The sequence below is a fragment of the Silurus meridionalis genome, chromosome 10 (assembly GCF_014805685.1).
Source record: "Silurus meridionalis isolate SWU-2019-XX chromosome 10, ASM1480568v1, whole genome shotgun sequence".
NCBI lineage: Eukaryota > Metazoa > Chordata > Actinopteri > Siluriformes > Siluridae > Silurus > Silurus meridionalis.
The window spans coordinates 13,769,297-13,784,748 of NC_060893.1; the positions used below are offsets into that span (position 1 = coordinate 13,769,297).

A 15,452-nucleotide genomic window follows, 5' to 3' on the forward strand; every position below is an offset into this window, starting at 1 on the left:
GTTAAAAATATACTTTTTTAATTTGAAACAATCTTCCAGTACACAATTTAATGAATTAGATTTTCAGTTTTACACACATGATGCAATGTCACTAAACATTATGAATAATGGCAAGTGAGATCTTTGTTCTTTAGCTAATGAAGAGAATGCCTCTTGATGATTCTTGATGATAATATACAATTAAATAAAAACTACAATTGTAAGACTATTTCACTGTAAGACCGGTTCTAAATGTGAGCTTTTACCTAATTTATATCAAGAGTTTGGTCTTCAAGTGTTATTTGGATGATTAGTGGTTCTAGATGGCATAGTTCCTATTCAAAAAAGGAAAGACTACATTTATAGACACCTTAAATGGTTGCCTCACAGGATAAACCTTTGAGAGACATAGTTACATACAGAGCCTAATTCAGTGTCTACAGCTCAGTGCGCTCACGCTTCTCCTGAGCTGCAGCCACCAACTCTGGAAGCTCCTCGGTCATAAATGTGTAATGCTTAGACTTAAGGTTCTTTCCGGGTTTCTGCTCAAGGCCGATGCCCAGATACTCTGCTTCAGCTCCAAACTCAGGCCATAGTGTCAGGCCTGGACCATTTGGAGACCTGCACAAAATTTGTATTTATTATTATTATTATTATTATTATTGTAACAATGATGCTGAAATAGAACATTTGAATCACAGCATTTTACTCACCCAGTGCGAGCAAAGTTACCCCAGTAGGCCATCACTGTCCTACAGAGTTCATTTTCTTTCTTTGTGAATGGAACTGTAAACAGTAAAAAGCAAAATGTATTTAGAACCATTAATTAAGCCATGACTACAATCTATTGATACAACAAAAATAAGATGCATTAATTAGAGAATTACATTAGACAACATTTTAGCAAATGGCATATAATTGAAAATTACAACTGATATAATAATACCTGTACACTTTTACAGGTACATTATATGGACAAAGGTTTGTAGACATCTCATTGTAAGATCTGAATGTGCTTTTTGAATTCCACATTTAGTCCCCATTTGCTGTTATAATAACCTTCACTATTCTGAGATGATGCTCCATTAGATTTTCAGTGTGGTTGAGGAGGTTTGTGCTCATTCAGCCACAAGGCTTTTAGTAAAATTAGCTACTAATGTAGGGTGAGGAGGCCTGGGGTGCAGTCAGCTCTATAGCAGGCAACTCCAATCCATATAAACCATATCTTGATAGAGCTTGCTTTATGCACAGCATACTCATTCTGAAACAGGTTTGGATCTTCTAGTTCAACTGTGTGCCTTTAACTTTGTGGTAACAGTTTGGGAAGAATCACATATGTCTAGAAAAGTAAGGTGTCTCAATACTTTTGTCCATATAGTGTGCTTTTCTATGAGAAAAAAAAACATTTACAGATTCCTGAGTAATGATACAATATAAAATCCCCCCCCCCTCTCAGTTGCCAAACCGATTTCTGCATTTTACATTTGAATTCTTTCTCTCCATGTATCAGTATACAAAAAAAAGAAATGTAATTAAACTAGCATGAATTTTAAATTGAAGTAGCTATGTTTCTGAATTTTTACACCATATAATTTAAATGACTACTCTAGTTTGTTATTAAATTAAATGTGAACTCTGATTAACACTTATGTATAATGATTCTGTACCACTCTAAAAATGTCACCACAAACACTTTCCTGCATTATGCATATATTTACCTTAAAAATCCTTGTTAACATTAAATTAATATACAAAGACTATGTGCTACACAAACCTGCCAATCACTGCCTGGTGCGTTTATACAGGTAGATAATGTTTTCTCCTTACCAGTTGCCTTCACATGGGCATTCCCAAAGCACAGGCCAAAAATGAAGGCGAGTTCATCTCCATGATCAGCTCCCACAAAGTTGGGCCTGTTAACCTGAACAATGCTGGGTGGGTGCTGGAACTCATACAGATAAACTGGAGCACCAGCAGCTGGCAAGTAAGAATAAAATTTATGAACATTGAAATAATGTCAATTCAATACTTTAAACTGCTGAATTATCTGGTTATTATTATATTTCAGATAATCATTTATACAAATATCTAATCAGCAAATCACAAAGCATCAGTGCAAACCATTAATTTAGGCCAGCAACTTTGAGTAATGTCCACAGATAACATGCTGGTTCAAGATGACAGAAAGGCTACAGTCAACATGTTAAGTTAGATGCGGTGGATCAGCTACTTTGTGTTTTACTTCTGTTAAGACCTGAAACATGAGCAAAACTAGACTGTTGAAACCTGGATAGTTGTAACCTAGTGTCATGCATCAATTTCTGCTGAGGCACAAAGATAGTAGGGTCAGAATCTGGCACCAAATTAATGAAATCATGGACCCAACACTGCTTCCAGTACGTGTGTGGATGTTATATTTTTTGTCCAACCAGCCTCTATGTGCTGCTATGTCAATCTAATCTGCACAGGGCCTGCAAAGTCTGTTCTGCTGGACTTTTTACGACAGTCTCGCAAATAAATAGCTTGGTTTCTTTATATGAAACATTTCATATTCGCCTTGCATTTTTCTGTCCTCTGATTGGTTGGTCAGAGGGAAACCGTTACAGCCAAGTTTGACTGGCAAAACACGTGTGTAGCGCTGCACACATTACCACATCTGAGTTAGACTTTTTTTTATGCCTACAGAGGAAGATAAATAGATTTGGTCTCGAACATACTTAAAAATCCATTTTCCAGAAAAGCTAGACATCGTGAGGAGAGGTCGGCCAACCCCAAAGCTAGCTAGCTTGTCTCAGCCTGGGAAAGGGTTTGTTCACCACTTCCAGACCAGTGAATACGAGCTGTACCACTGGATTACAGCCTCTGAGGAGCGGTGCAAATTATGAGTCTGCATCTCTGGTGAGTAGGTTGTATTTTATTTACATTTTTAATGTTTTTGTCATGTCATTAGACAAATATTAATTCTGAACTGCTCCAGATGATGTAGGTGCACAGTTGTGGTGGTGGTGTAGAGGTTTGGAGTCTTAACTGGGTTTCTTGCTTTAGTAAAATGGTATTCACCCTCCATGTGGGAAATGCCTCTCTCTATGTAATGCCGCGCATTGTTATATTGTGTTTTTTGTATTGTATTGATGGTTTCAATAATCGCGACGTGAAGGTGGTATTAAGAGGTGGATTAAGTCGGGTAAGTCCCCACTAAAGGCCCAGGAACCTGCAATGGTATGGAAAATATGGAAGTGTGGAAGTCACCTCGTAAAAAACCCAATCAAATCTAAGATTTTATCTTTGTTAAATAACCCTTCATATAAAAATATGTTTACTAAAAAACCTAAATTATGGGATGCAAAAAACATGCAAGCCCCTGTGAAACAATAATGCATTAGAATTAACACAATAACAAACCAATCACCTTTATGAGCTTTAGCCAATGCCAGAGCTGGAATGTTAAAGATCATATCTGCCATCATCTCTTTGTAACCATCACGAATTTTGATTGGGTCATCAAAAGAACCAACATACTCCTCTAGCACTAATTTATTAATCCACTCATTGTGGGGCTAGACAGAAAAAGAAAGAAGCAAATTATTAGACTAAAAATGTAATCGGTGGGATGCTATACATTTGTTAGTTCATTTTGTTATTACCTCAGGATTAAAAACAGCCATGGATAAGAGTACTTGCTCTTTATCCATCCCATTATTCCATCCTGAAGGTGCAAGTTGCTGTTTAAACAGAGAATCTCTACATTATATACAATCTTCATCAAAAATAATACAAAGATCAAAACCCAGAGTGCATTTATCATTATACTATTATAGCAAATGCTTTTTATAGGAAGAAAAGAAAAAAAAGAAAAAAAAAAACCAAGAAAAAAAAAAAAAAAAAAAAATTATATATATATATATATATATATATATATATATATATATATATATATATATATATATATATATATATATTTAGAACTATATTAAACTGTTAGTTATATCTGTCAGATTTACTCACACGAGGCAGCATCCAACCAAACTCGTCATTGGTTATACCAGTAATGAGTGGTACTTTGTGAAACTCCTGGTTCTGAAAGAGTTCCTCCACAGGCTTGGGAAGAAATATCTTATCTACAGTCACTACAAATTGTAGAAACATTCTCTGAAACGCATTGAGATGTTTTTCAGTGCCCTTTTTTTTTTACTTATAAAGATGCTTGTTTTGATCAAAATAAGCTCAAGATATTAATTGCTTACCTGTTTAGAAAGTGTTATCACATCTTCTGTTGACCAACTCTTTACGCACTCAGCAATTTTTTGTGTGCTACTGATGTCACATCCTGAGCTGTTAGCCACTAGCTAAAATTATACATAAATAATTGGCAATAGATGCTGGAATGATAGAGTAGATTATATAAAAGAAAAAGAACTCCAGTTAACCTGGGCTGTTGGTAAGGGATCTCCCACAATCTCCTTCATTAATGCAGTGCCACTTTCTGCTATTGCACGATGGAACAGTCCAGCAGACAACGGAGAGAGAAGCTTGAATACAGAGACACATAGCACAAAAAGTCCAGCTTTCTATGTAATAAAGCACAATTCCAAATAACCTTAAAATATTTGACAGGTCTAAAGAGCATCCGGAGTGTACAGTCTTAAAAAAACAGTGATGATCTGCATGTATAAATCAGCTCCTCACCAAAAAAGACACACTGGCTCCTCCTGCAGATTCTCCAAAGATGGTGACTGATGCTGGATCACCCCCGAAGCTGTGGATGTTCTCTTGAACCCATCGAAGAGCCTCTACCTGATCCAAAAGGCCATAGTTTCCTGGTGCATGTTCATCCCCTGTACTAAAACAGAAAATCACAAAACATGTATGGGTATCCGAAAATAGCATCATGTACACATTGCTTATTAACCAACGATTAACTGGTTATTGTGTCAGTATCAGCTTTCATACCACTTAACTTTGATTACATTTTCTTGTACTTATAGAATAATTTGTGATATAATGAGCACTGCAGAACAGATATTTATTTAATATCTTAAAAGGTAAAAATTATCCTTTTATGGTGAGGTTTGTAATGATATACTCTTCTAAATGTAATAATTCAAAACACATGGTAGATAAATAGATATTTGCAAGTTTTTTTTTATTTTTATTTAAAAGCTAAATTATTAGTTCCAAAACAAGCTAAGCCATAGTTCCCTAAACCGCAGACCACCAGGCATAAGTGTATCTTTAATAAAATGGTCTGCTGGCATGAACAAAACACTAGCTTTTGGGATAATTGTACTTCACCTGCAGGCTCTAATAACTTTTAAGTTGCTACTTTAATTTTGGTGAAGCATTTACTCCACTATTTCTGCCTCAGAGAATTACCTAAAGAATCCAAACAGGCCCAGCCTATACTGGATAAGCACAACAACTACATTCTGGTAGGCAGACAAAATTGATCCATCGTAGCCTGATGCGGAACCGAGGCTGAATCCTCCACCGTGAATCCAAACCATGACCTGAAGAACACAGAGGATAAGTGAACATTTTCAAAGTGTAACAATGACTAGGCACATGCTGCAACTGTTCATAGTACAGAAGATCACAATTTTACTAGGTCTTATCATGCACAGACAAGGGTGTTTTCTGTTTTCTCTGTTACTGATAAGTATGTAAAAGGTGAACAATTGTTTGTGCTTACAGGTAGTTTGGCATCTTTACCAGGTTTTGCTGTAGTGTAAATGTTAAGGTAGAGGCAGTCTTCTGACACTTCAGGAATTTCCAGACTGATTGATACGTTTTTAAAGAGCTCAGTGATTCCATCCCTGTTTTGTATACACCTGAAAACATCAACAGCATGATTTAATACTGAGACAAGTCACACGGGTTTATTAATGGGTTTGCAGGTTAGATAATCCACTTCATTACACAAATAAGCCTCACATGAAGGGCTGTTTTGTAGCATCTCTTACTCCTTTCCATTCCTCTGCAGGTTGAGGTGCAGTGAATCTTAAAGGTCCCACTGGTGGCTTTGCAAATGGTACACCCAGGTAGCTGTATACAACTGTGTTCTTCCCTATAGCTGTCACAAGCTCACCCTTTAAAGCTCCATACTTAGTCTGCACAACTGGGCCTGTTAAAAATCCAAGGCATCAAGATGCAGGAATATTATTAACTTGAAAATGGCTTTTTCAGGAAGGCGTCAAAAGGCATTGTAAGATTGGTTTCAAACCATTAGAGCTACTGTACCATCTTTTTTCTCTTGTCTCAACTGTGACAAAGTCTGGGTCATAAATGCATAGTGCTTTTCCTTCAAGTTCTTTCCAGGCTTTTGCTCCAAGTTGATGCCCAGGTACTCAGCCTCGGCTCCAAACTCCGGCCATGGGGTCAGGCCTGGTCCATTTGGAGATCTGCCCACAGTCAGATACAGTCAGGACATGCTTCAACTAAATGTTTGACTGTAGAACATAAATGTATATTGCCAAAAACTGATAAATAGCAGCAGTATGTAGAGTTTGGATAGCTACAATTTAGTTTAATTCAATACAAAAAACAAGACTATTAGACAAGATTACTTCAGTAATTTGCTTTATACATACCGTTCTATCCTACAAATTTAGGATTTATCATTTAAAAATTGTCAGACTACATATTTACCTACCCAGTGCGAGCAAAGTTTCCCCAGTAAGCCATTACAGTTCTACATAGTTTATTCTCTTCCTCTGTGAACTGACCTGACCAAGAGAGAGAAAAGAGTAAAATCTGAGATCTTTATTGATCTTGGTAATGGCATTATCAAGTATAGTTGTTTAAAAAAAATAATTAAATAAATAAATTAAATAAATAAATTAATTAATAAATTTAAAAAAATTACCTTCTATCTGAATGTGGCCATTTAAAAAACATGCACCAAAAACAAAGAAGACTTCATCTCCATGGTCACTTCCTGCAAAGCTTGGCCTCTTTTTGCGGAGCTCATTAAAAGTGTACTGGAATTCATACATGTAAACTGGTGCTCCAGAATCTAGCAATTACAAGAAGCAATTAAGTTTTCATTAATAGGATTCATTAATCCATACTAATTAAATAGAATTAAAACAAAATGTTTACAAAATTGTTAGTGAATCTCTTTACCTTTGTGGTGTTTTGCCTTTATAAGAGCAGGAATGTTAAACAAAAAGTCTCCATATATCTCCCTTAACCCATCACGGATTTTAATCGGCTCGTTCGTGGTTCCCAGGTACTCATTCATCACGATTTCATGAAGCCATTTATCACTGGGCTGATAGAAATATGTGCATAGAAGAAATAGACATATAAACAAATGTATTATATGCAGACCAGAATATGGAAAGCTGAGTTAAACCATTTGCATCCCCTATAGACTGTGGATTTTACAAAACCCTCCATTTTATTAATATATATTAAAATACCATAAAAAGATAAATATATAATTTAACAGAGTGTTTTAGAAGGTTTATTTGTTATAAAAACAAACATAAGGCCTGCAAGTTATTTTCTGTTGCATTCAGACTGTGGGATTCAAATTGTTGAAGTAACTTCTTTAAATACAAACATCTTAACACTTTCTTACTATTTTTGTTTATTGTAATAAAAAAAGCAATATATCTGTAACATAAGACACTAAAATGTAAAGCATGTAAAGCCCACAAATTAATATAGTACACATATATACACCTTTTTGTCTTCTTTATTTTGAATAAGGCTAACCTTTGGGTTAGCAAACTTGCACTACACTGTGCTTGTGTATATAACCCCAATTCAAAAAACGTCAGGACACTGTAAAATGTAAATAAAACAGAATGCAATGAATTGCACATCTCATAAATCCATATTCAATTCAATTCAAAACAAAAAACATAAAATGTTTATACTGAGAATACAATTTTAAGGAAAAATTTAGTTAATTTCAATGGTTGCAACAGGTTAAAAAAAAAAAAAAAAAGTGGAACAGGGCCATGTTTAAAGAATGGAGATGTTTAGGAGAGATGGCAGTGGAGTTTTTAACAAAACAGTTTAACAAGATTTTGGAAGGTGAGAAGATGCCTGAGGAATGGAGAAGGAGTGTGCTGGTACCGATCTAAGGGAGATGTGTAGACCTGCAGTAACTACAGGGGAATAAAGTTGATCCGTTACACCATGAAGTTAGGGGAAAGAGTAGTGAAATCCAGGCTGAGTGAAGAGGTGACCATCTGTGAGCAACAGTATGGTTTCATGCCGAGGAAGAGCACCACAGATGGCAGTGGAGTGGTTGAGGTTGCAATGAGAAGAGGTGGAGAAGCTGGAGTAGTTTAGGTATTCAACAGTGCAAAGTAATGGAGAGTGTGTTAGGGAAGTGAAGAAAAGAGTGCAGGCAGGGTGGGGTGGGTGGAGAAGAGTGACAGGAGTGATTTGTGATAGTAGGGTATCTGCAAGAGTGAAAGGGAAAGTTTATAGGACTGTGGTAAAACCTGTGATGTTGTATGGATTAGAGATAGTGACATTGAGTAAAAGACAGGAGGTGGAGCTGAAGGTAGCAGAGCTGAAGATGTTGAGGTTTTCTTTGGAAGTGACGATGATGGACAGGATTAGAAATGAGTTTATTAGAGTGACAGCACATGTAGGACGTTTTGAAGACAAAGTGAGAGAGGTGCGACTGAGATGGTTTGAACATGTGCAGAGGAGGGACATGGGGTATATCAGTTGGAGAATGCTAAGGGTGGAGGAGGAGAAGAGGAAGACCAAGGAGGAGGTATATGGATGTGTTGAGGGAAGAGATGCAGGTAGTTGGTTTGAAAGAGGCAGATGTAGAAGGCAGGGGTGTATGGAGACGGATGATCCGCTGTGGCGACGCCTAATTGGAGAAGACAAAAGAAAAAGAAGAACAGAAAAAAAGAAGGAACAGGGCCATGTTAACCACTGCATATTATTACATCATCTGTCTGTATATACATCTGGGAACTGAGGAGAAAAGTTGCTAAAGATTTAAGAGAGGAATTTTGTCACATATGTGTGTGATACAGGATTCTACCTGCTCAACAGTTTTGCATTTCATTTTTTGAGTAAAATATGGGTTTATGAAATTTGCAAATCATTGCATTGTGTTTTTATTTACATTTTACATAGTGCCCTAATTTTTTGGGAATTCTGGTTGTACACAAATGGGATTTTCAGGATTTGTTCAGCCTGCAATATGCTTAAATATAATTTAAGTCTTCACTTACATCAGGAAAAGAGAAATGCATCATTTGCAAAACTTGCTCTCTGTCCACACCTTCTGTCCACGTTTCAGGAAGAAAGAACTATGGAATACATTTTTACTGATGTCAATAATTCCATAAACGAACATATATTTTATATAGGACCAAAATAAAGTTAATATCCTGGCATTACATTGCTTTGCATTTTTTTTAACAACAACAAAAAGCTATATTCATACAATTGTTCAAGAATAACAGGCATTTTGGTAAAGCTTTTGGAGACTTCTGTATACATCGTAATCAATCACTTACATTAATGAGTGCAAAGCCGCCTTCATCATCAGTCACCCCTGTAATAAAAGGAACTTTGCTAAAATCTTTGTCCTGAAGAAGTTCATCCACAGATTTGGGTAAAAATCGTCCATCCTTTGTCACTTTGAACATCAGTGCATCCTAACAAAAAAGGAGGTCATTGTAATTAACTCCACCAAGCTACAGTAGCAGTAAATTTTACAGTATTGAAGGTCTTACCTTTGTGGCAATGTTGAAAAGATCCTCTTCTGACAGCTGCTTAATACAATCAACAATCTGCTTTGTGCTGGATGTGTCACAGCCAGACTCATTAGCCACAGACTAAGGAGAAACACAATAATATATTGACACATTTTGTGAACCGAAATACACTATATGGATAAGTTTGTGAACATAAACTCAAATGTGCTTTTTGAACAACCCATTTAACATTTAGTCCCTATTTGCTGTTATAATAACTTCAACTCTTCCAGAAAGATGTTCCACTAGATTTTGCCAGGCGTCCCATTTTATTTGTCCATATAGTATACATATCCCGTTATAGAAAATATTGTGTTCAGCTATGGCGAGTTGTCGTTTTAGTTGTGAGGCTTATTATCTTGCACCAGTAAATATGTATCTATTTTTGGTTTTTCCTCTAAAGAGATTTTGGGAAAAAAGGATGATGGAGTAAATAACATTTCTTGTTCATTCCATTCTGTATTACTGCTGATGACTGTTATGTCACTTTGAATTCTGTATGTTTCCTTAAACATCTACCCCTAAACAGTATCGCAAATAAAATATAGCAAGCAGACATGTAAGAGCTCTTTACCTGAGCTGATGATAAAGGATTGGTAGTAAAAACAGCCTCCATTGCAGCAGTCCCACTCTCTGCTATGGCGTAGCGGAAGAGACCGGCAGACATTGGTGACAATATCTGTCCAATTAGAGGCAGTGAAATGTTTTTCAATATATTTTCAAATATTTATAAGAATTTATTTTTTAAGCCCGTGGCTTATTGTATATTCTGATATTGAGACAAAAGTGTGGCGAGGAAGATTATTTAGCATCCTTACATGGTAAGACACACTGACTCCTCCAGCAGATTGTCCAAAGATGGTGACTAATCCAGGATCACCTCCAAAGCTGTGGATGTTCTCCTGAACCCACTGAAGAGCTGCCACCTGATCCAGAAGGCCATAGTTACCTGAAGCATGTTCATCCCCTGTGCTATAATGAGGATTCAAACAGAATTTTGTTTGTTGAAGATAAAAAATTAAGATATAAAAAATCTTTATGTAAGCTTTTCAAAATGTAAATCAAAGTTTTCCTTCACTTGATTTTGCCATCAAGATGACTATTTAGATGTACTTCAAATAACTGACAAAAATACTTCATATCAGGTTAATATCGTTTTGTGAATTCTCATGAATGTGAAAAAGGTCCACTCTACCAATACCTTTGTTTTCTTAACAGTTTTATATAATAAACATTGCAAAATTCACAATTTCAAAATATTCAACACTGTTTACTTTTCTTTTTTACCTTTTGCCTTCTTTTTGTTACTGTTGACTTTAAATACACCTATTACTTTTTCACAAATTTGGCTGACTTGCCAACAGCCTTCAACATCCTTTTCCACTCATGCAGCTTACTTTGTGTCGTAATATAATTATCCAGCCTCCCTATGAGAACGTTCTTACATACACTAATTTACTTGATAGAAACCTTACAATTTCCTTAGAATTGATCTTGAGACATTTTTTATGAATCTGCCATTAGGTCTTGAGGCTGAGGGGGACATTAAACTGACTTACTGTTTTTTCTATTACTGAGACTATTTTGTCTTATATTTATTACTTATTTTGTCATCTCATTGCATGATGCAACAGCCCTAACTTTTGTATGCAAATGCTAAAATTAAAGTGCATATACACCATATATATATATATATATATATATATATATATATATATATATATATATATATATATATATATATATATATATACACACACACACACACACACACACACACACACTTGAAAGGGTAAGGATGCACAGACTTTGGCAACTGTGGTGTATGACATTATATCAGGCAGGCATTTAATAGTACAATGAAGAAGTTATATTTACCTGAAAAATCCAAGTAATCCAAGTCTGTACTGGATTAGCACAACAACCACATTCTGATAGGCTGCCAGGGCATGTCCATCATATACGGAAGCAGAACCCATGGTGAAGCCTCCGCCATGTATCCAAACCATAACCTGTGGCACACCAGCAATGCAAAGCTTTTTTATATGCAATTTATGCAATCAGTGCATAATGATTCAGCATTATTGAAAAAGAAATAAGGTTCTTAAAATAGATTCTTTGTCTCGATTGTCATTTTATCAAACTTTTTTGCATCACAAGAATTGCATCCTTGAATTCAACTAATTATCTCTAAGTTTAATGGGGTGACATCCACTAGTTAAAAGAAATAACCATCTTTAAATCCAGTGGTGGGCTGTGAATTACACACTTAGACCTTCAGTGGTGTCCTACCTGATCTATGATTCTATGATAAAGAAAACATTCTTGCAAGTATATCTGTGACCAAATAATTTTTTTCTTCTCTGTCAGTCATTGTGACAATCAAAAAACAGCTATTAAATCCACATAAATATATTTCAGGTTGTGCGTTTAGCTACAGATGCGGTTTGCATGCTCTGACTAGTGCGCTCTCTGAGCATCCAATTAAAGTACGTGAAATGGCAACGTGATCGGGCACCTTTTAGAGGGCCTCAGCAAGCATACAATCCGAATGGTTACAGCAACAGCTTTCAGCAACATGAGGTTTATGCTAAAAGAGCCAGCAGGTGCTGACTCGGAAGGCTTTACAGCAGATAGATACCGTTGACCCTGGCAATGCATTATGTAACGACTGAAATCTGATTAGAAAAAAACTCCAACCTAAAACACGCAAGGAGCAGCACACCCAAGAGAAAAAATATGAAATGAGGAGAATAGACAATTGGAATAATTTTATTAACATCCATGGACAAAAAAAAAAGAAATCAAAGTTATGCCAGCACGTCCTGACAGCAAACCACTGTAAAAAAAATCACATTTAAATATCTGTTTAAATGTCCAGAAAATTACATAATAGGAGAATAATAACAGGGCACTGGAGGGTGTCTGCAAAAATGTTGTTAATGCAATACAGACTTACAGGTAGTTTGGCTTCTTCGCTTGGTTTAGCAGGCGTGTAAATGTTGAGATAAAGGCAGTCCTCTGACACTTCAGGAACTTCCAAGGTCAAGGAAATATCTTTCAAGAATTTCCTAGTCAGTTCTGGGTTGTGCACACACCTAGAGTAAATATCATTAAATAGAGTGACAGCTTAATGAGTCTCATTAAGCATATAAAAGCAGTGTGAATTCTTTGAAAGGACGTCCTTCACACTACCAAATGTAAGAAATATTTACATGAACTTGTAATAGACCAAATGTTATTGGCTGAATTTGCAACATCAATGTACACTTATACAGTAATGGATATTTTTGAACATGTATGTGAATGTATCAGGCTTGACCTTACATGTATGGCTGCTTTGTGGCGTCTCGAACTCCTTGCCATTTTTCTGCAGGTTGTGGGGCAGAGAGTCTCAAAGGTCCCACAGGTGGCTTGGCAAACGGCACGCCCAGGTAAGTGTGAACGACCGTGTCCTTCCCTTTAGCTCTTAAGTACTCACCTTTAAGAGCTCCATATTTAGTCTGTACAACTGGGCCTGCTGAAAAGAAAATACACATTATTTAGTGGTGTTTTTCATACAAATCCGGTCAAGCATGCATTACTGTACATGTCAATGCATAGAAACACAGGAAGCATATAAGACTAATTGATAGTGTAAATGACATTTATCTGCTTTTAACTTTAGAATATAAATAATTAGGTGTCCTGCTTTAGTTATACATGTTCAATTGGTTTACAAATCATACCATATTCGAGGTGTATGAAATAATGAAAAGTTCATCTCGAATTGAGATACCAGAAGCATGCTCATGGTATACTGAGCATACCCTTAAACAAGAAACAATATTAAAAAAATAAACGCAATCACATTTGTTTTGGTTACAAACGCGTTCTTACCGTCGTTGGCTATCGCTGAGATGATCAAATGAGCTCCTAATAAACTCCAGAGAAGTACAGACGGCGTCCTCATGGTTGCAGGTTCAGCCACAGTGCACTTCGCACGCGCTTTGTCTAAGCCCTCTCTTTTAAACAGGAGGGTTGTGCAATCCAGCCTCTGAGAGCGGACATTGTCCTTTTACATTTCGCAACGTGTGGATATAAAAAAATGCAGGTTTACTGTCAGATTATAACAGTACATCAGGACTGCATCTCCGCTGGCTTTATACATCCCAAAACCTTTCTGGGAGTGTTTGAAAGTTGCGTTTGAACATGTTCAAAACAAGACAAATAACTGTTATGAAGTCATATTGTAAAAATCACTGCCCAAGGAAATCAGCCAGGCATTGTGTCTGTTTCTGTACAGTCTGTTTTTCAACGTTTGCGCAAAACTCTCCGCCCTTTGCCAAGTGTGAAAATTCTCCTTGCATGCAGTGCCACTTCTGGCAGCCAGGTGTCTCCATGCGCCAACTTTTATTAACCTAGACATTTCTAACGGACTACGTTACTGTTTTGCTATTAAAATAACATTAAATTGAAATATAATATACTAACGTTGTGCTCCTGTGTGGATCGTGTGTAAACGTGACAGTTGAGTAAATCTGATTTTTCACAGTGTGGTGTGTATTCCACATCAGTTCTCTATATGCATTGTTTTGGTTTGTATCTATTGGTTCCAAGTTAAAAAAATTCATTGGGCTGTTCATAACAACCCCTAACATCATACAATTTCATAACAACCATAAGGAGGTATAACTTTTACACTGCAGCTTGTCCTTGTACTTCTTGTGTCTCTGCCCATATATATCCTCGTTGGGACTGACCTTATTTAATAAGAAAAATTCTTCATTGCCATTCAGATTTTCTTCACATAAACATTTGTGTCACCTGTTTCACTGTCCACTCCTGTCTCATTTCCTGCCTCTTTCCTCTGGTAATGTGGTCTGCCCCTATCTTCACCTGTCTTGTTGTTTTCCTGTCTTGCAGTCTTCACCTGTTTTCTCCTGTCACCTCCAGTCTCCGTTTGTCCTCTTGGCTACCTCATCCCGGACAAAATCTGTATCACCTGCCTTTTCCTGTCTCCTTGTCCCCTTTGTTCCCATTGTTTCCTGAAAAAAGGTCACCTGTCTACCTTTTCTCCCCAGTAAAATTGCAGTCATCTGTCTCTACTTGTTCCAGAAGAAAAGTACAGATAAGCCACAGGTTTGGGTCATTTTGCTTCCAGTTGTTGGCTGCATCCTAATCCACAGACCAGTGGACTAAATATTAAGTCAGATTTGTTTGAAGTTATTGTCATGCAATCAGGGGCATAATATTTTATCATTCACCCTTGCTGGAGTGGTATGCTCAAGAGTATAGCTTTCCCCTTAATATATCCATTACATATTGAAGACCTGTGCATGCAGTGTGCCTTTTAAGGTTTTACTTCGGCAGGTATTTGTAGACCAGTTATGTACATTACAGTATAATCCATATTTCCAGTTAAAAGGTACACCTCAAAGGTACACAAAAACATGGTACAATGGCATGGACAAAGAAAGGCACAGACTAGAAACCTTTTTTTCTAAACATACAATAAAGCCTGGAGGTGTGCATAAACAGACACTACAAACAATAACAGTACTGTAAAGTGTAATCTATAATGTTTTGGTTATATGTTTATGTGAGGGTTTTTACACCAATTAATATGAGGCAGAACACAGGCAGTATGGTGGGCCGTTGGGGGGCAGTAGAATTGCTGTCTCACAGCTTAGTTGCCCTGGGCTCAATCCTGAGCTTGTGTTACTGCATGTCTAAAGTTTTGCACGTGCTCCA

At 36.6% G+C, this 15,452-nt stretch overlaps 1 protein-coding gene across 2 annotated transcripts; it reads right to left on the reverse strand.

Moving 5' to 3' along the window:
- Window position 1: 1 nt before the first annotated feature.
- Window positions 2–13,997, reverse strand: ces2b (carboxylesterase 2b). Of its 2 annotated transcripts, none has more exons than XM_046859112.1 (25): window positions 13,599–13,997; window positions 13,047–13,236; window positions 12,679–12,817; window positions 11,598–11,731; window positions 10,538–10,691; window positions 10,294–10,398; window positions 9,699–9,800; window positions 9,480–9,620; window positions 9,192–9,269; window positions 7,102–7,249; window positions 6,842–6,991; window positions 6,629–6,701; window positions 6,217–6,377; window positions 5,911–6,100; window positions 5,669–5,807; window positions 5,353–5,486; window positions 4,666–4,819; window positions 4,407–4,508; window positions 4,224–4,325; window positions 3,985–4,128; window positions 3,624–3,701; window positions 3,389–3,536; window positions 1,807–1,956; window positions 693–765; window positions 2–600 (listed from the first exon to the last, which is right to left on the reverse strand). In XM_046859112.1, exons 1-25 carry the CDS (start codon window positions 13,669–13,671, stop codon window positions 417–419), a joined length of 3,246 nt encoding a protein of 1,081 aa, XP_046715068.1. In that variant the 5' UTR covers window positions 13,672–13,997; the 3' UTR covers window positions 2–416. The 2 variants fall into 2 exon arrangements, with proteins under 2 accessions (XP_046715068.1, XP_046715067.1); XM_046859111.1 differs by having other exon boundaries at window positions 13,047–13,239.
- Window positions 13,998–15,452: the final 1,455 nt, after the last annotated feature.